Consider the following 21,917-nt stretch of genomic DNA (forward strand, 5'->3'; position numbering starts at 1 on the left):
GTGGATAAAGATATCTGAACGCCAGTAGAGTCCATTGTGCAGCAGTGTTCAGACCTCTTTACAACATGTTAGTGTATACGTTGTCTGTTATTGCTGTATTGTTGTGTTTCATTCATGTGTTAATGAATTACAATAGAAAAGCGCGAATGCTCAGAAAAATTCCGGGCCCACCTGAAACTTTTATTGTAGGAAATGCACTGGATATCATACTTTCTCCAGGTGATATTATTTTTAAGTCTATAATTTAGTTTAACATAGCAAAAAATAATATTCTATTCACAAATATGTATAAGATTAAATAAAGAAAATATTGCATATTATTATGATACAATTAAATCTGCTTTTTGTTTTGGTATCATTAAAACTATTGATAATTTTTTTTTGTACAAATTTTCGAGGACAATTTATGTTATCTTTAAAATTGTGATGGTTTTAAAGATAGTATAAAGAATAAACATAACATGGCATGATGGGTGTTTTGCGTAAATGAGACGTTGTTTTCGATACATGATTGAGTAAATTTAAAAAGATTCTTGTGTTCAGTAGTTCGGTTTAGCATAATTAAGAATTAATATATTAGTTTATATATGGATAGACATTTTTTTAATAAAAAGAAATAAGTTGAATTTCCTGTACTAATACAACAGTTGAATGTACTGTTAACTGTTAAATGTTACTTCCAATTTTTTTTTTATATTTGTTGACTAATGTTTCTCTAATAAAAATGTTTAATTCCGCTGGTAGAACACTACCTTCAGAGGATTTTACCATATATAGTAAAATGCTTTCTTAAAAAATTACAATAACTTCTGTTACAACTAATAATAAAATTCTTGTTTTGTTCACAGTTGAATTATTTAAACTACCAAGAAAGTACGCCAAAATATGGGACGGAATCTACCGTTTTTGGGCATTTCCATTCGGAGCAATAAATATTTATAATCCTGATGATATTGAGGTACATTCAATGCATTTTTTTTTGTATATTGTTATATATGCATATATAATTTTTATTAAGGATCATTTGCTATACTATAGATATATTATAACTATAGATTCAAATTTTAAAGGAAAATCACAAAAAAGTATCTAAATAAAAACATTTGAATTTCTGTCTATATTCACTAAGCAGTTTTTTATTGCTATATTTGGTTCCAAGTTATGCATTTATAGAGGCTTTATGGAGGGGAGGGGAGCTTACTTTCTTACAGGAAAGCGCATTTTTGTATTTTTTTCCTACAACATAGTTAATATATATTTACTTCTATAATTACTACATGATAAAGTAACACTTATAGATTATCCTTCGAAAATTTTTTTAATAAGTAACAAAAAACGAACAATTATATTCAGAGTGAATCTCTGCAGATGTCGAAAAAAAGTGTCATTGCGGTGCTACTCATAACTCACCACTAAAAACTCATCTGAAAACGAAAAACCAATCTGATTTAAATAGTTACTAGATTTCTCAGAGTAATCCTATTGAGTGTTTATTTTTGAATAATTTTTCAATTTTTTACATCAGTTAGAAGTAAAAAAAAAACCAATCTGAATAAAAAAATTCAAAATTTTTGTTGTTTTCTTTTCTTTTTATTTTCTTTGCAAATGGTTCGAAAAGGGGAGCACAAAATGTTGAAATGAGTTTAGTTCTAAAGAACTCTAAGAGGGCTATTGTATAAAAGGGTTTCCTTTGCATATTTCAAAACAAATTTTTATTTATATATATATATATATATCTTATATATATTTCAAATTAATTGTTTTGTAAAAAAAATAAAAACCTGTTTCTGGATTATTATTATGATTATTTTTATGAAAGTCTTAGCAAGTTAACTCATATTTTTTTGGTTTTATTTTTTAAAACTATTAATGAAAATGTAATCTAATCGTAAGCAATGTTTCATATATAATATATTAAAGTTGTTTCCAGACAATAATGTCAACAACGAGATACAATGACAAGAGCATAGTTTACTCGTTTTTAAAGGACTGGTTGAAGGAGGGATTACTTGTAAGTAATGGTAGGTTTCTCGGCGTTACTTATTTTCACAAAAATTTATCTTTATATTGATAATAGTTTTATATTGATCGTAATTTAATGTAAAGGAGATATACTATAAGTGTTATTCTGTGGTAAGTCTTCTTTCTTAATCTGTGTTAAAATTTAAAGCTGAGTCTAGTAACTTTTTCGCTTTTCTGGGTAAAATAGTAAAACTATGTGAGGTCTCCTATAGATCCATAACAATAATTATAAACATTTACCAAATTCCTAAGATGCCAGACTTGGTTTCAAATTACTCATAATTGTACAAATTGAAAAAGCATATTTTTTTTTTCAATGAATAAAAAAAATATATGTAATAGGATCTCTTCGTATGTGCATTTACTGTTAATTTGATTAAGAACAGTTCAGTGAGGTTTGAGCGTTAATTTCTTAGCAATTATATTATTATTTACATTATTTTTATTATACTTCTTTATCCTACCTATGCACGTAATGTAACGTATGTAAAATTTATTCTACTATAAGTACCTAGTAGAGAAAATTTTATTTTAAAGTATCGTTTAAAATACTTAAGAAAACAGCTAATCGCTGAACGATTATTAATTATTTATTTATTTTTATAGGCAATAAATGGCACCAGCGTAGAAAAATCCTGACGCCAGCTTTCCATTTCAACATTCTACGTGATTTTTACGTTACGATAGAGAAGAACAGCCAACAATTGGTCGCTTCTGTTGCGAACGTCACGGGCCAGGTGGTGGATATCTTTCCAATAGTCTCAGAATACACTCTCTCCACCATATGCGGTATGAGGTTTCAATATATTCTACCACTGTTATAAACGGGAAAGTATATTATTGCCGTGTGATCCCGGTATAGAATAGGTCACTGCTTCCTTTCCCGTGGGTGTCATAAGAGGTAACTAAAGTAGGGCGAGAGAGGGCAGCAGCGGCTCTCTTAAAATATTTCCAAAGCCTATTTGCGGTTGCCAATCTGCCTGCCAAGCATGGCAACTACTGGCAAAACCCCCTTTAGGTTAGAAGAGTTATTTTCAGCAGTGGACAAGTAAATGCTAATACGATGATGATGATTTATAATTTACGAACTACAAACGATTGAAAGGAAAAATTAAGGCACGTGTAAAAGACAGAAAAATATAAAGTACTAAAAATTAATAAGTACTTATAAAATAAATCTAGATGTTTAGAGTAATATTAGTTTGGTGTTATTCTTGAGGACTATTTTGTTATACCTGGGCATTTTGCATTCTCACTGCCATATTTCATCCTTTAAATCAAAACTTAACCATGTAAGCCCCATTGTTTCATGACGAAACACTTGTGGGACGGAGGTATCCAAGTAAACGACTTTTGTACGCTGATCTCTGGTAAAGTATCTAATAAATATTGTCACTTTTTCAACCACATAATATTTACAGAGACTGCAATGGGAACACAATTAAATGATGTATCAGCTTCAAAAGGAAAAAGTTACAAAGATGCGATACATGATATTGGCCATATACTCTCTAAAAGATTTGCATCCTTACCACTTTATATAGAATTCATATTTAATTTGACTCCCTTTAGAAGCAAACAAAGAAAATATTTGAACGTCATTCACAATTTCACTGCAGAAATAATAAGAGAGAGAGAAGAATATTTAAATAAAAATGCAATTGAAACTAATGCTTTTAATGATATTGTTTCTGAAGACGACGTGTTTCTGAATAAGAAGAGAAAGAAACGAGCTATGTTAGATTTACTTATACTAGCAAAGAAAGATGGTCTGATTGATGATGCCGGAATCCAAGAGGAAGTGGATACATTTATGTTTGAAGTAAGTGAAGACAGAGTACCTACTGTTTTTTTCTATTTATTTTTGTGTTTATAACATGTAAAACTTATTTAGAAAAAAACAATTTTTATTTTTTTATTATTGTTTTATGAAATATAATTACCCGGCTAGTTAAGATTTTCGCGTGAGTGTTACCATGGTAACTCTGAGTATCATATTCCAGTATATTGTTTGCTGTTTATGTATATAAGCGACTATTACCACCTTTTACCAGGTGGGTATTCAGTATGCCATTCTTGAATATCGTAAAAAAGCGCTCATTTAGAACTATTATAATAATGTTTTATTTGTACATACATATTATAAAAAAAAAATATATATAAGGATATTTTTATGTTTTGTAAATGTTATTGTTCTTTGTCATCTTATAATAATAAATAATTGTAAACAGGGCCATGATACGACTGCTTCTGCATTAACATTTTTCGTAATGATACTTGCAAACAATCCAACAATACAGGTATGTAATATTTATATATTAAGTATTCAATCATACTCGTACAGATAATAAAAGCACAATAAATATTTTTTTCATTGCATGTAATCTTCATAGTTTAATATATAATGGCGTGAATTTACTGGGTACAGAGGAATAACACCTGAGTCCTCAGGAATGGCAACGCATGGGGGGTATCATGGGCGAAAGAGTATACTCTGTTATGTCCACGGTACTGCTCATGTCTATAGGCGACGGTTACCACTTTCCATCAGGTGGGCCGTCAGCTTGTTTGCCATTTTAAGTTGTATAAAGAAAAAATATATAAAATTTCCACGTTACGAGGTTCGTTCACGCTAATCTTTGAAACTACAGAACCGATTTTAATGAAATTTTGTATATGTATTGTTTGCGCTAATTTGAGAGATAGGATAGTTTTATTATTAGAAAAATATGGATCTGATAGGTGTTTAATCTTACTAATATAATAAAATTGTAACTAGACTATGTCTGTACATGGGAGATATATATAAACAACTAATATTAATAAGGCCCATTGATGTTAAAACAATAATCTTTAGAAATTTTGTCTCTCTGTATGTTTGTTTCGGCTTCACCCAAAAAGTACTGCAACAAATTAGATGCGATTTGTATTTCTGGAGTTTTAATTTAAAATCTCATTTATAAGTAGTCTATTTCATTATTATTTTTTACTTTAGAAATTCACGCGTGTGACGTAGCGTAATATAATAATTTGTAGAGAACTTTATCCACTAATGAATAAAGACTAGCAGATTGCTATGCTTATAAAGGCAGCTGTTACATTGGTCTTTTTCTTATTCTTCAGTTTCTGAAATATGTTTTTACATGCACAATAATATTTGGAAAATTATGCGTATAGAAGATCCAATGATTTCGTTTATATAATATAGGTAGTAGGTTGTTTGATTACTGGATAAAAAATAGCCTATATCTTTCTTGGTTTCATATAAATTTAGTAGACACGTATTTAATTATAAATAAAAATTAAAGTAATAAAGCTATAAAGCAACAAACAAATAAACTTACTTTAATATTTATAATAATATTAAGGGTTATAATTATTACAGGATAAAATATACAAAGAGATAAAAGATGTATTTGGCGAGTCACCGCGGTCAGCTGATATAGACGATTTATCGAAATTGAGATATTTGGAGTGCTGCATTAAAGAGTCACTTCGATTATATCCCCCTGTTCATTTTATTAGCCGTCAACTGAATGAAAACGTTCAATTAAGTGAGTATTAATTAATAAAAATTATAATATACACCTATATTATTTTTTATTACAAACGTAAAAGTTTGTATATATGGAGTATTATATGCACCTTTGCTTTTTTTATGCAGTGGCAAGCAAGCGGAAATTCTATTCTATTGATAAATAGTGTTCCTACCGTTGTATATACAGTCGGCCAACATCACGGATATACTATGACACTCATATGTTGCCGTTCCAAAAGTCTAAGGTGTTATACTTCTATACCCTGTAATGTCACTGCCTTATTACTACCTTTTAAACCGAAATACAGCAGTAAAAACTGCTTTGTGACAGAAATATGAGTGAAAACAACTTTTGAACAAGAATTCCTTCTGGTAAATTGCTAATCAATCTTTCTTTCCTACTGCTAACTAAACAGATTTTGAATATAATTTGGTGCTTTTAATTCTCGAGGACAAACAGCGGGTAACAGCTTAAGTTATAAAAATGATTTATACGACATACATGACAGATATGATCTTTTTTGTCCTATTATTATTTTTAATAGTATGTACTGCACGGTCAATATTACTACACATGAAAAATATAAAAGATTCTGTAGGTATTTTGTGACATCCATCGTGTATTAAAAATAAAGTAGTGCCTAAATGATTATAATTAGCATTACTTCAGTTATTTATTGTTCACTGCTCAAAGTGGCCTTCCCAAAAACAATGGGCTATTCCGGTGCCACCAAGGTACCATTGAAATATTTAAGATTATTATCCAGATCGGACCTGTACCCTTAAAAAAGGACATATGTATTCTCGAATACCTATGTTCTTCGTGTGTAGCTGAAAACTCTATTCTCTTTCTGAAGCAAGTACCAAGCAAATTTTTATACGCCTAAAATATGTATATAGGGATAACTTAGTGTATGGTATTTTTAGGTAACTACACAGTTCCAGCGGGAGTAATGTGTCATATCCATATTTACGACTTGCATCGACGCGCAGATTTGTTCCCGAATCCATTAGAGTTCAACCCTGACCGTTTTCTACCTGACAACTGCATAGGGCGTCATCCCTACGCGTACATACCATTTAGTGCAGGCCCTAGAAATTGTATAGGTAAGTTAGTTTAATTATTCTAATAAATACTTTTGCGAGAAGAAAGGTTCTTAAAATTATCATAATGTGTGGGTCAGTAACAAAAGAACAAAAAATCCATATAATAAAACTGGAATGATTGAGTACGAGAAATAGGTAAGGTCTTTAGCACTCAGTTCTCTATAAATCATGTAAAAAAAATAGCGTAAAAATGGGTAAAGTACTTATAAGTTTTTCCGTATTCTTTCTTCATCTTCCACTTTCATTCTCTTCTGGTGTATGCATGCTATCAATATATGTGTATGTTTATGTATAAATTTGTTTATATGGATGTATATATGTTTGTATATGTTTGTATATATTAGTATATATATATGCGCCATCTACCCTTTGTCTTTTTTCTCAATGTCCTCTACCCAAAGATTGTCTGGAAGAATTTGTTTAGTAATAAGGCCATCTTTTTATAACTTCTCATTAAAATTAACTGTATTGATTATTTCTTAAATGGTGCAATAAAGTGTAAATAAATACATCAAAAATAATTTACCAGTCACTTGATGGTCGAGATTATATATATTTATTTTCAAATTTTGTATACATATTCAGTGATTATTTATAGTTATCAATTATAATCAAAGATTATAGTGTATTATTTATTACACTCGTGATGTTATCTATGCACTGTATACGAATATGTTATAAACATACTTTGCATACAAACTGTATAGATAATTTCTCTTTTCGAGTTCTCAAGGCTGACTAAAAGAAATCTCTTTATAGAATAAGACCGCCTATGTACTTTGTCATCTTGTTTTCTTTTCTTTTTAACTTATTTTTTGTTTTATTTATAATTATACATAAAACCTTATAACAAACAAACAAATACTATTAGAATTTTACTTGGTATCAATTACTTGTAGAGGTAAATACATTTTTGTTTTAGGTCAAAGATTCGCTATGATGGAATTGAAATCTTCTATTTCTGCTCTGCTACGTCACTACGAGTTCATCCCAGTGACGACTCCTTCCGAGCTACAGTTAAAAAGTGATATAGTTTTAAGAAATTTGGCCCCAATTTATGTTAAAATTGTAAAGAGAGATAATAATAATAGATCGTAATTTAAAAAAATGGGCATCTTATTAAAATTATAAAGACGGTAGGCTCGGCCTTCACCATTTTGGATTCTACTCGTAATATATTCTACGAAAAGCCAAATTGAGATTGTTATAAATTTACCATAACAGCAACAGCATGTAGTTATTTCTGACTATGTCTTTAGAGATTATACGTGTGAGCATATATGTATTTTTAATTGTCTATCGTTGGCGTGTCAGTAACCACAGTGGCTTGAGAAATTTTTAATGTTATTTTTTTAAGATGAAAGAATCTAATGAGAATTTCTTGAAATTTTTAAAGTGATATTATGTAAGTACCTAGTACATTTTTCTAGTTAAGATTTAAGATTGGAAATTAATTCGTTATTAATTTTTAGCTTCCTGCAAGTGAGGCTCTACATAACTTTGTAAATAACTTTGTAAAGTATATTTAAATATTCTATAAATAAAATAAAATAAATCATTTATGAGAACCCAACTAGTAATAGAAATAAATTGAATAATGTAACACCATTTTATAATCCTCATTTATCAGGATTTACTTTTTTTTATACAACATGTAATGGCAAACAAGCTGACGGCTCACCTGATGGAAAGTGGTCGCCTATAGACATGAGCAGTACCATGGACATAACAGAGTATACAGTTTCGCCCATGATACCCCCCATGCGTTGCCCGTCCTGAGGACTCAAGTGTCATTCCTCTGTACCCTGTAAATTCACGCCATATCCCACCCTTCAAACCGAAACACAGTCATGCAAACACTACTGCTTTACGGTTGAAACACGAATAGGACAGAGGTATCCAAGCAATCGACTTTTGTACAAAGTCTCCCTCTCGCTCCCTTATCTATTTAGGGAGCAGGGTTTCACCTATATTTAAAAATGTTTGTAATATTTATTTTGAAACAAACTTATTATTATTTATAAATTTTAATATTTTTTTATTATAACAAAAGTGAATTCTAGAACTAAAACGCGAGTACTGAAAATTTATATAATAAAATGTATGAAATATGTAATACTTAATAGAAATTTTTAAATGTTTATAATTGTATAAATATAATGTACCTGCCAATATTTGCAACGCCATAACTGGGTTTATGTTATCTATATGACATGCAATAAATAAATAAAGAAACAAAACTATTCGTATTGTCTATTAAATTAAATAACTTACACGTAATATAATGTATTCAATAGATATTAATAGTGATGTTCAAGGTACAATTGTGTTCTGTTTTCATTGGTGAAAATGAAATATGATGAATGATATGAAAATGACCCTGCCTGTGCTATACCGATGTATACACTAGCAGGGCACCAGTGAATAATGATAGGTGTGAGATGATAACAAAACACAACAAAACAATACATTCTAAAGTAGTAAGCGATCATAGCTTTTAGGGCAAAGATTATCATGCTGTATTCGAGTATCTAGAGACTGACATATGACCATATATATGAGATGGCATCTATTTATCGTCTGTGACCGAATTTTCACCCATTTGAAGGTAAGGTAGTATGTTACACCATTACATAATGTTAGTGTTGTAGCGGTGTAACTCCAATAGTTGCGAATATTATTATAGTGAATAAATAAATTGAAATTGAAATAGTTGTCAAAGTAGTAGTTTCACTAAAGGAAACTTTGCACAAAAGTCGTCTCTTTGAGTAGTTTTGTCTCATTCGTGTTTCTACCGTGAAGCAGCTATGTTTACATGGCTATGTTACGGTTTTGTAAAATTGGATTTAATATTTCAGCCGTTAACTGTCCATTGCTGAACATAAGCCTTCCTCATTAGGGGAGTTTTGCAGTAGTTACCATGCTTGGCAGGCGGGTTGTCAACCGCAGGCTTAGATAGGCTTTTAGATGTTTAAAGAGGAACATTGCTGCCCATTCCTTGCCATCCTTTAGTCGCTTCTTACGACACCCACGAGAAAGGAAGGGGTGGCCCATTCTATGCCGGGCACACCAATGAAATTACAGTACAGGTACAGAGGGAGAAAGGGATTGTTAGCAATGGAGTTTGACAGCCCCATTGCTAGCAATATACCCTATCAGGTCGACCTCCACGTGATTCCCCCTGGAAATCATCGTGAACAACTCTTGTTGAATTTGTCATGATGGGCTAACTCACCTGCTCCATATTCTCCAATCATCCTTCACTGGTGCCCCGTCGGTGTATACTGATAGCGCGGGTGGGGTTACCATTCCATTATCATCCATTAAAAAAAGTACAGGTACAGAGGCATAACACCTCTGTTCTCAAGAATGACAATGCTTGAGACTGTGCATGAGAGATATCAATGCCCATGGTATTGCTCATGCGCCTTAAGGCGACTTTCTATTATAAAAGCAACAAAAAAAGTTTTTGGGTTTTGTAAAAAAAAAGATGGCGAATGTCGAAATGTTAATTTTTTTATATGAGCATTGTTTTGGACTAATATAAAGTTACTGATTTTGAAAATTAATGTTGGGAAATAAAATGAAATTACAGGGTACAGGAAGGTACAGGAGGCATAACATCTTAGTTTTTAGGAATGGCAACGCATAAAGGCTATTATGGGCGACACAGTATATTCTGTCATGTCCACGGTATTGTTCATGTTTATAGGCGACGGTTATTACTTTTTATCAATGCTTCTATCAGCTTATTTGCCATTCTAAATTGTATAGAAAAAAAAAATCTAATTGTATGCACATTTCGTAAATCATAAATTTTAAACCAACAACCATTTTAAACCTCCCATACAACATAACACAACAACTGGACGCTGCTATGTATGGAAGGTTCAAAATTTTGTCGTTTATCAATACATGTTTCTTTGGAAATATCATTTAGTTTCATTAGTAAAAGACTCCCTTAAAAGGATGTTCATGATTTCGAATCCAACCTGTACAGCGATTTTACTATAGTTTAGGTGTTAAATTTGCCGAATTTGGCTTTAGTTTCATAATGAATTAATTATTTCCATATTGTTTATTAAAGAAGAAAGTTATTTATATAGATGTAATAAAGTCAGTGTGATTTTAAAAATGTTTGTATAAATAAAATACAAAATATAATTATTTTAACTAAATTTTTAATATTTTTTATTTAATGTTATGCAATTACCTTTTTATATTAAGTATATAAGTAAATATACATCTAAGTTCCAGTAAGATACCAAGATATGTTAAATAAATCAAGTAAAGTCAGTTAGCTCACTGAGATGACTTTATCAGGAAATAACCACGATGAGTTCTATTAGGTCAACTCGATAAGTTATATTGCTAGCAATACAGTTGCTAGCCCACATTACTACACTATGGTAATGTATTAACTAGGATAGATTTCCATTGATGTTTATCAGTTTTGTATTTAGTACAATCACTTTAAAAAACATATCCTGATTAGCAAATTAACATAATTAAACTAAGATAAGAATAGAATAGCTGGCATAGAATAGGTCATCCCTTTTTTCTCATGGGTGTCGTAGATATGGGCAGCAGCGTCCCTCTTTAAACATCACCAAAGCGTAACTACAATGCAAATGCTCATTTAGTGGGTTGACATGATAATGATGATGATCAAATTGATTGATGATCAAACTAAAGTAATGTACGAGTATACAGTACTTTATATATATATATATATATATATATATATATATATATATCATATATAGTGATGAATGAAAATTTATATAATTTTATTGCACAATAAAAACGACTATATTGATATCATCTGATGTAGATATATATGTAAATATAGTAATTACATTATACATATGTATCTAATGAGTCTACATTCGGTTCTTAAACAAAAAAAAATCACGCTTTAATAAACAGGTTTCGTCAGTGTCTATTTGGAGAGCAACTAGTACGTTTGTGTTGATAAACTTCTCGTCATGTTGCTGTATATTTTTTGCACAATTATACTATTATTGTTCGTTTTGGAATTGGTAATAAATCAAAATTCTAGAGCGAGGTCTTTAAAAAAGATACCAGGAGGGAAAAATGTATTTATTTTTGGGAATGCTTTACGTGTAATGCTTTCGCCAGGTGAGTAGGTGTTTTATAAACAATTTAAAACTTATTGTCAATAAACGATTATAGATCCAATGTAAAATGTAAAGGAGAATTATTTTTCAATTATTAGTGTTTGTGTTGTTTTTGGGTCTTAATTTGTGCTATTTTCATTTCTACTTAATACTACTTACTCTTATATGAATTACTGACTTATCTAATATGTTCGTCTATACTTTTTAGTCTAAACTAAAATCTAAACTGACATTTAGCTTTTAGTACTCATAACAAGATACGAGTACATCTTTATCTTTGTAGGTAATTTTTTTTTAAATTTGTTCAAAATCGTTGATTAAGTGTATAAATAATTTCTGAATTTTAATTTTGTTGTTGAGGCAGTTTCTAAATTATAAAGTATGTTACTTACTATTTCTTTATACAAAATAACCATTACACAAATTCTCGCAAATTGTTTTAGAGATCTTTACACCCTGCTAAATATTTACAATTGTAGTAAACTGTTGTTGTTAGCAAATTGTAAGTTTTTGCAGATGGTTTTTAATGACTATTGACGATGTTTACACAAAAAATAGTAGCTGTATTGTGACTTTTAAACTCGTTACCGGAATTATATGTATAGGACATATAGATTTTGATAAACGTAAAAACCTTTTACTAAAAATCAAGTCTGAGTTAGCAAGTACACAAAATTAATGTCGATAAAGATTGAAGAATTCATAAAAAAATTTACAAATCTATAATATTATTGAAAAGATTGAACATAAAAGGGAATTTTCTATCAATAAAGATTTTTTGTAACATCAAGGCAAATACTTATCTTAGCGGTAAATATTGACATTCAAACAAGGATAATATTGTCATATAAAGGTTTTATAAGTTGAGGTAGGTTGAGGTATTTATTTGTAGTAGGTCTGAGTACGGTACATATGTATCGATGCATATATACAAAGAAAATATATATTTATTTTTATTAATTTCAGTGGAATTATTTAAATTAGCAAGAAGTGATGCAGCGCGATGGAATGGAATTTACCGATTTTGGGCTTTTCCTCGCGGTGCTGTTAATATTTACAATCCAGAAGATATCGAGGTTTGTAACCAAATGGTTTAAGTATGTATATATATTTTCACTTATGGGTAAATATGGGGTAAGCAGAGAGAACGAATATTCGCCGTCAACGGGGAATAGATAATGGAACATTAAATGAACAACTCGGACTATAGTCATTATTATGAATATTATAGAATATACCTACTACAACGAACACCATACTTTAAAATAAAGATAAGATACATATAAGGAAATAATGTTTTGTATATTAGTTTAAAAAAGCATAAAGAAAGTAAATAATTAATATTAAAATTGAAAAAATTATAAGAAAATAATTTTTTTTATTATACAACTTAGAATGGCAAACAAGCTGACGGCCCACCTGATGGAAAGTGGTAACCGTCGTCTATAGACATGAGCAGTACCATGGACATAACAGAGTATACTGTTTCGCCCATGATACCCTCCCATGCGTTGCCATTCCTGAGGACTCAGGTGTTATTCCTCTGTACCCAGTAAATTCACGCCATATCCCACCCTTCAAACCGAAACACAGCCATGCAAACACAACTGCTTCACGGTTGAAACACGAATGGGACAGAGGTACCCAAGCAATCGACTTTTGTACAAAGTCTCCCTCTGGTTAGTTTCAGTGACAGCCACTGATTTCCAGCTGGTTTTCATTATCTTTGTTATCTACATTGGTCTGTTAGTATGTTTGTGTGTTTGGTGTGATAAATAAAACAATAAGCATTGTTTATCACTTAATATATATATATATATATATATATATATATATATATATATATATATATATATATATATATATATATATATATATATATATTTGTTAGAACATGTGTTTGTAGACAGGATGTACCAACCTAAATCAATTTTATGGCTGCAAATGAAGCCGTAGGCATTTGGTAATATGTCTAAAACTTTTATTATTTATATTTTTCCCTGTACGTCTATCTTAATGTCAATCAATCAATCGCAGATTATTCATAACTCTCCGTTTACCTATTGTTATGGTGGTACATAATTGATCTTGGAAATGTAAGTGATCTATCTATTTACTCTATACTAGTATATTTGTAATATATGTACATATATATTTGTAAGTCAGTTGATAGTTGATATCTAAAATCTGACTTAGAGATCAACGCGTAGCCAAGCAAAACTTCTCAAATACAAAATATGAAATTCTAATTTACGATTTATAGGAACTTCTTCTTTCAAGCTGAATACTTTATATTTTTTTTTTTATACAAATTCGAATGGCAAACAAGCTGACGGTCCACCTGACGGAAAGTGGTAACCGTCGCCTATTGACATGAGCAGTACCATGGACATAACAGAGTACACTGTTTCGCCCATGATACCCCTAATACGTTGCCATTCCTGAGGACTCAGGTATTATTCCTCCGTACCCTGTAATTTCACGCCATATCCCACCCTTCAAACCGAAACACAGCCATGCAAACACAACTGCTTTACGGTAGAAACACGAATGGGACAGAGGTGCCCAAGCAATCGACTTTTGTACAAAGTCTCCCTCTGGTAAATTATGTATGTTATGTATCTGGTATGTTTAGCAATATATAAAATTATCTTGATCTTAACGACACTAGACTTTATAAGAGACGACCAATAATTACGTGACATGCACTTTTTAGTTGGGATTTTGCTTAAAATCTCCGAGGTAAATATCCTGAATGAGAAGATGTTTTTACTAAATTTTATGTTTATGTTGAAATATTTTGACTTATCCATCTAAGTACCCAAGCTTTTTTCTGTGAAATGTGAGAAGGACAAATATTTGACTTGATATTTTCAGTGAAAGGCAAAGTCTGTTCAGTTTAAATAACATTTATTCCCCATCTAGAGAGCTTAATTGCTTCTACTTATAAACATCTAGCAAAAATAATGGACATTTTTAATCTTAGTTTTCCCCCCCTTTTAAGCGTACATAATTAAAGGACACTCCCGTATTAGAATTAATATACGATGATTAATATGCGGGTCATATTTTAATGTTAATGCATATAATTTTTTGTTTTGTATCTGAGAGTGATTATCTTTGTTTGTAGTATTTGAAAAAGTATATTTAATATAACTTTCTTTATAATTTAATTACAGGCGGTCATTTCTACAACAAAACACAATGAGAAAAGTACTCTGTACAGATTTTTAAGGCCATGGTTACAAGAAGGATTGCTTTTGAGTAATGGTATGTTAATTTATTGATATAAATATATCTGGTACAGTTTTTTTTATGGATGACAATGGAATTGTGCCCCGCCTGCGCTATCGGTATACACTGGCGGGGATCAGTGAGGGGTAATAAGTGAAAATAAAACAGCAGGTCAGTTAGCCTATTGCGATAAATACACCTGGAATTCAGCACGATGGTTTCCAGGGGGGACCACGTGGAGGTTGACCTGCCAGGGTATATTGCTAGCAATAGGCAGTATTATTACTAACAATCGCCCCCCCCCTAACTGGTACAGTTGAAAATTATTGTTATGATACGTCCTTACTAATAATAAAAATATGGAAGCGAGTTTGTTTGTTACCTCATAGCATCTTAACGGCTTAACCAATTACTATGAAATTTAGTATACACTTACTGTATGGGACGGAGAAGGATATACGCTACTTTTTATCCTGGTCAGTAAATATATAGTAGCCTCATGGCTGAAGTAAAATCTAAAATAAAGCGTTAAAATGTTATTAAAAAGGGAATTTATATGAATACGCTACAACTAAATGAGAATTATTATTCTCATTAAATAATCCAAATAATATAGGTATCTAGTGTGCCGAACACGCTCTGTAAATAGACGGTGATGTAAATATTATCTAAAACTTGTTAAACAAGAAAGTATAAATAAGTAAGTATCTAACTAGCTTCCAATCTTTTATTAACAGTAAATTATCCAATTTAAAACTCTTTGTATAAGAATATTTTTTATATTCGATCATCGTTATAAACACTCACGTTATTGTTTATTGTATACCATTTTAGATTTTTCTTATACATTATTTAAAGAGGATGAAAGTGTATCGAGTTACCTTAAAATGTGCAAAGTTAGCTATGCCGCCTTGAGCAAATTTTGCACATGATCGATTATTAGCAAGCTATTCAGGTTTATAATAATAATAAATAACAATGCCCTGTTGTTGAATTTGAACGTAATGTGCTTAATCATTGAGCTATATATCCGCTCTACCTCTGAGCTAGATCGGTAGATAAATATGATTTGCTGTGTCGGTATTGCTGATCAAAGTTCATTACGAATTGTGTTCTGAACAAAGTCTATATTATCTATTAAGTGATTCCAGTCAGAAAGTCATTACAAAATTTGTGTTCTTAGCAAAGTCGATACCGGCCAACTGACCTATCGTACTTGTAGCTATATTTAAATTGATGCAAATTCTAATTAGCAATTAACTAGCCAATTTTAATTAGGTATAAGTATAATTTGACTGGACGTCTCATGTTATCAAATGAACATACAATGTTTACCTATTTTAATGGTCTTATGTAAGTTTATCGGAATTTAAAATGTAATGTGTTTTGTCTATATAAAATTAAATGTTACAATCAACTACATAATAATTGTCTACGTAGATATACTTAATCTCATACACACATGTATGACTGTCATGTTTGTCTCCCATTAGGGTAGATACAAGTAATGAAACGGTAAACAGTAAATTCACATTTTTAGAAAAATCAACTTTATCCCTTACTATGTTATTAGTAAATATTATGGTACTGAAATCACAGAGACGGAGACATAAAATTATAGACCTCAGGAATAGGCACTTATAACGTTTACCATAGGTGATAGTACAGCTTGTAACGTCCATAATGTTGTTCATGTTTAAGGCAATGGTTATTTCTTTCCATCCCGCGGGCCGATAGTTTTTTTATCATTTTAGGCCTAACAAAAAAATTACCTCATATCTTGTAAAGTTTTTAAAAATTATCGTAATATTCAACATTTTCAAAAGTAATACAAATTATATAAGAAAAAGTAAAATAATAAAATGCCTATTTTCAGGATCGAAATGGTTTCAAAGGAGAAAAATTCTCACACCTACCTTCCATTTCAATATCTTACGGGATTTTTTCATAATATTGGAAGAGAACAGCGTTCGTCTCATTGAAACTTTGAGCAGTTCGGAAGGAAAAGCTGTAGATATCGTACCTGTTCTATCTGAGTTCACCCTCAACTCTATATGCGGTAGGTATATAGTGGACATATTGTAAACATTGAAACCACCTACAAATTGTTCTATACTACTACATTGTTGAGAGGGCGGCGTGTTATCTTATCAAATTTCTGCTTTTGCATTTTATATGAAGGCCTTTACCTCTACGTGGCTTATCGGATGACGACATTTCTTACCCTCTAAAGGACAACGCAAATGACAATAATATTCAAATAATACATATATGAATTCGAAACAATCAAATGTTTAAGCCGGGATTCGATTTTAGGATCCCTTGTGGACAGTCAAACATTTCTCGACAGAACTGATACCTCCATCTACACACTGTTATCTATACATCTTTTAGTTACAGTTTTATTTCTACTATAAAAACAATCTATGCGTGTAGGTTTATTCAAACTAGTGAAAATTCTGATACGTGACATGAACATTAACCCCCAAAACTGCCATTGCATGAGAGGTGTCACGAGCTGCCCATATGTCCTATATCCGTAATGTTTAAGTCTAGGCGACAGTTAATATTTTTCGTCATATGGTCTATTACTTTATTTTCTACTGTTAAATAAACTTAGGGATTATAGGAAATTAAAATCTTACTCTTATTTTAAGGTTTGATTTTGTTTCTGAATTTTAGAAACTGCAATGGGCACCCAACTGTCAAATGAAGCGAATGCTGTTGCAAAATCATACAAAGCTTCGATCTACGAATTAGGCAAACTATTTGTGGAGCGAGTTACCAAAATTTATTATCATACAGATTTCATGTTCAATTTGTCTAGTACAGGCAAGAGGCAAAATAAAAATATAAAAAAAGTACATAGTTTTACTGAACGAGTTATAAAAGATAGAAAGGAATATATTGAAGTTAATGGAATCGAAAACAGTATTGCAGAGGATGAGATATATATAAATAAAAAACAGAGAAAGACAGCCATGTTAGATCTTTTGATTATGGCACATAAAGATGGACTCATTAATGATACTGGTATACAGGAAGAAGTCGACACTTTTATGTTCAAAGTAAGTTAATTTTCATTTACTAGCTCTGCCTGTGACTTTGTCTGCGTTATCATGATATATTGGTTGACTGAAATAAATAAAAACCTTCTTGATACCAAATATGTGTATGCAAATATATTTATGATTATTGGAAGAATTGTTAGAGCGCCAGGAGGTAATAAAAAAATAAATAAAATCAGTATAATTTTGTTACTAAGGTTTTAGAACTTCTTATACTATTTTTAGGCTATATAAAATCAATTCAGTAGTTTTCGTTTGATAATATTTTATGATCTTAATTTGATTTCTTATACTGATCATGGATGATACAATTTAAATAACTCAGTCTTGAAACATTATATAAGCTATTAAAATCTTTTTTTCGTTTACCCTTTGTTCTGTTGTCTGGAGTCGACTCTGGCACAGATATTTTATTAAGTGTTTCTATTATTATTTATTACTTTAGCTTGATATCAAGGTACTTTTAACATATTATCGTTGACTCTATCTCTAGTACTTATAGGTACTAAATTTTTGTTTTATTTACAGGGTCATGATACTACTGCATCTGGATTGACCTTTTGCTTACTTTTGTTAGCAAATAATAAACATATACAGGTAAATTAACTTAAAATAATTGAATTATCTAATAATTGTATTATCCATTTACCCATGTTCATAATATATTCGTATTTTATAATTTAATTAAAACTGATAAATACGAGGTGAAATTAATATGATTAATATCCTTCTTAAGATTATTTTTCCAAAGAAGCTGTTAATTTCTTCATAGATATATGAAAAATGACAGACTGTACCGTTTTACTCACACAAGTAGTATGGGAGGCTTAAAATTTGTGAATGTTTCTTTGTGGAAAGTTGTTTCTTCTATTGATAGAATACTTCCAATTATTTTAATTTCACCTTTAGATTTCTACAAATAAGACGATGACCAACGTAGGCCAACGGTGGTTATTTTGTATTACGTAAATGAGATCCTAGGTTCGATTTTCTGGTCTGGCCCGTTTAGGAAACGAACTTGTTTTAACTGGATCGGATCTGGGTATTCTTAGTTGTGCCCCAGATGTTTGTTGCTTGGTTCCTCATAACACAAAGTATCACAGCTAGAGGACCAGGCAATTAGTGTGATTGCGTGATACTTATTAATTATGAATATACGAGGTTTGTCCGGAAAGTACGTATAAAAGTTTTTTAAAAATTTTATTTTACAATTATTCAGGTAAATCAATTTTATCCCCTTCAAAGTACTCCCCCTGTGACATAATGCACTTGTGCCAACGCCGTTTCCACTGTGAGAAGGCTCCTTGAAAGTCCTCTGGTTGTAGGTTTCTCAGCTGCCCCGTCGTAGCTTTTTTTATCTCATTTATGTCCCCCAAATGCCGCCCCCGAAGTACCAATTTGGTTTTTGGGAACAAGAAGAAGTCACACGGGGCCAAATCCGGCGAATAGGGGGTGTTCGGTCACCGTAATGGAATTTTTACTCAAAAACTCACGGACAACAAGAGAGGTGTGGGCAGGGGCATTGTCGTGGTGAAGAATCCAACGCCCCTCTCGCGCCAATTCTGGACGAACTCGTGCCACACGAGCTTTGAGGCGTCTGAGCACATCGACGTAGAATTTTCCATCAACTGTCTGGCCTGGAGGGACGAATTCTTGATGGACAATCCCCCGAACATCGAAAAAAACAATCAACATTGTCTTGACATTTGAGCGGGATTTTCTTGATTTTTTTGTTCGTGGTTCCCCGGATGTCTTCCACTCTTTGCTTTCACGGCCATTCTTGCCGAGTTTCGAGAGAAACTTGATTACGACGCGCTGCTCTTCAACGGAAGCGGGCTCCATGCCGACGGGGTTTCGTTAAGAGGTAACTTCACAGATGGCGTGACAAGCCAGTTCGCACCGCACGGCGGTCAGACCAGAACTGAAGCATTGTTAGGGACATAAGGAAGGGGTCCTGCGCTTACCTGGCCTCCCCACTCCTCTTTCTCGCATTCCAGAACACTTTTATACGAACTTTCCGGACAGACCTCGTATATTATAATATACGTATAAGTACTTATTTGTTTGTTTTACTCAGGACAAAATATTTGAAGAACAGAGAGAGATATTCGATGATTCATCACGACCTGCCAACTTTGAGGACATGTCGAAAATGCGATACTTAGAATACTGTATAAAGGAATCTATGCGTTTATACCCGCCTGTTCCAATTATAAGTCGCGCTTTAAACGGAACATTGACTCTGAGTAAGAAAACCTGAATTTATACTATGTAGTAGTATTATAGTAGTAGTACCATAATTTAGGTTTCATTACTTATTTTATAGTATTATGTTTGATTTAAACAATTATAATAATGTCAGCTACTTTAGCTCTCTGCTAATAGAGCAATTAGAGGTGGATCAATGATTGTTGTAAGAAATAATATTAAAATTAAGGAATGTAGTGATATCGTTACATTTTCTGTTGAATGTTGTGTCAAAATTTCTTGCATTTAATTTAAAAAAAAATTGTTATGTCTGTATAGTTTATATAGTATAGTTAGTTTGGATATCTAAACTCGATTCTTCTCCACAATTAACCAAGTCTTTTTTATAGAAAATGTTGTAATGTAGTCATTTTTTATTTCAAATATGTATGCCCACAAAAATTAATAAAAACCTTTAAACAATTTGAATTGAAGAACACGGAGGATCATTGGGTATATCAATTAAAGCTATAAATAAAATTATTGATATTCTTTTTCCACATTTAGTTGTTATTTTTAATGAATGTGTTGATAATGGAGTTTTTACTTATTGAATGAAACTGGCAAAACTAATACCTATTTTTTAAATCTGGGAATAATTCTGAATTTAATAACTACAGACCTATTTCAATTCTAAACGTCTTGAGTAAAGTATTTAAAAAGTTTAAGCTTGATCATATGTTTAAACATTTTAAAGAAAATGAACTTCTTCACAGTCAACTGTTCGCTTTTACCGCGGGTACGAGTAAGTCGACTACCGATGCTCCTATAAGTCATATATATGATGCATGGAAAAATTCACGGGATACCATTGGAGTTTTTTTGTGACTTTTCAAAAGCTTTTAATTGCGTGGACCTTCAAATACTATTGCTCAAATTAAAATATCATAGAATTGGAGACAACGCCTTAATCTTAATTCATTCGTACTTAACTAACAGATTACAAACTGTTGAGATTAGTGGTATTAAATTAAAAGGAGCGAACTTCAAAATGGGTGTACTTCAAGGCTCAATCATTGGTCTTTTTTTCTTCTTAGTTAACAAAAATGGCCTTATCTGGCAGAACAAACAGCCGACATCGTGCTGTTTGCCGGTAATACTTCTTTACTATTTAAACTTAACCGTTAAAGTATTAGTTTTGACGAAAAAAATAGCACTCTCTCTGCAGTTTTAAAATAATTTACAAGTAATAATATTTTAATGAATGCGAACAAAACAAAATGTGTTAAATTCACTCTTCCTAATGTAAGACAAGTTGAAACTCATATATTATTAGACGGCCGATCATTAGATTTTGTTAATGATACCACATTTCTTGGCATCACTATTATTCAAAATTACAGCGGGGGCCTCATATACAAAAATAAGTCAGTAGGCCTATGCAATTAGAACAATTAGACAATTAACGGATGTAGTAACGGCCAAAATTGTTTATTTTAGCTATTTTCAAAGTATTATGGCCTATAGTATTTTATTGTGGGGTAAGGCTGCAGATATACACACTACATTTGTATTATAAAAAAGAGCTCTACGTTCTATTTATAATATGAATTCAAGAGT

At 31.3% G+C, this 21,917-nt stretch overlaps 1 protein-coding gene across 1 annotated transcript in view; it reads left to right on the top strand.

Moving 5' to 3' along the window:
• LOC113518034 (uncharacterized) overlaps window positions 1–21,917 on the top strand; it is a 24,516-nt gene continuing 2,599 nt past the window's right edge. The window contains exons 1-16 of the mRNA XM_026902786.3: window positions 1–219; window positions 849–958; window positions 1,931–2,021; window positions 2,629–2,811; window positions 3,444–3,844; window positions 4,254–4,322; window positions 5,408–5,576; window positions 6,488–6,667; window positions 7,590–7,759; window positions 11,629–11,809; window positions 12,775–12,884; window positions 14,988–15,078; window positions 16,919–17,101; window positions 17,725–18,110; window positions 18,639–18,707; window positions 20,188–20,356. Coding sequence (XP_026758587.2) covers window positions 66–219; window positions 849–958; window positions 1,931–2,021; window positions 2,629–2,811; window positions 3,444–3,844; window positions 4,254–4,322; window positions 5,408–5,576; window positions 6,488–6,667; window positions 7,590–7,759; window positions 11,629–11,809; window positions 12,775–12,884; window positions 14,988–15,078; window positions 16,919–17,101; window positions 17,725–18,110; window positions 18,639–18,707; window positions 20,188–20,356 — 2,716 coding nt within the window. The 5' untranslated portion in view covers window positions 1–65. The remainder of the gene's footprint in view (window positions 220–848; window positions 959–1,930; window positions 2,022–2,628; window positions 2,812–3,443; window positions 3,845–4,253; window positions 4,323–5,407; window positions 5,577–6,487; window positions 6,668–7,589; window positions 7,760–11,628; window positions 11,810–12,774; window positions 12,885–14,987; window positions 15,079–16,918; window positions 17,102–17,724; window positions 18,111–18,638; window positions 18,708–20,187; window positions 20,357–21,917) is intronic.

Source organism: Galleria mellonella, unplaced genomic scaffold, assembly GCF_026898425.1.
Source record: "Galleria mellonella isolate WM207_F2 unplaced genomic scaffold, CSIRO_AGI_GalMel_v1 utg132, whole genome shotgun sequence".
In the NCBI taxonomy this organism is placed as follows: domain Eukaryota; kingdom Metazoa; phylum Arthropoda; class Insecta; order Lepidoptera; family Pyralidae; genus Galleria; species Galleria mellonella.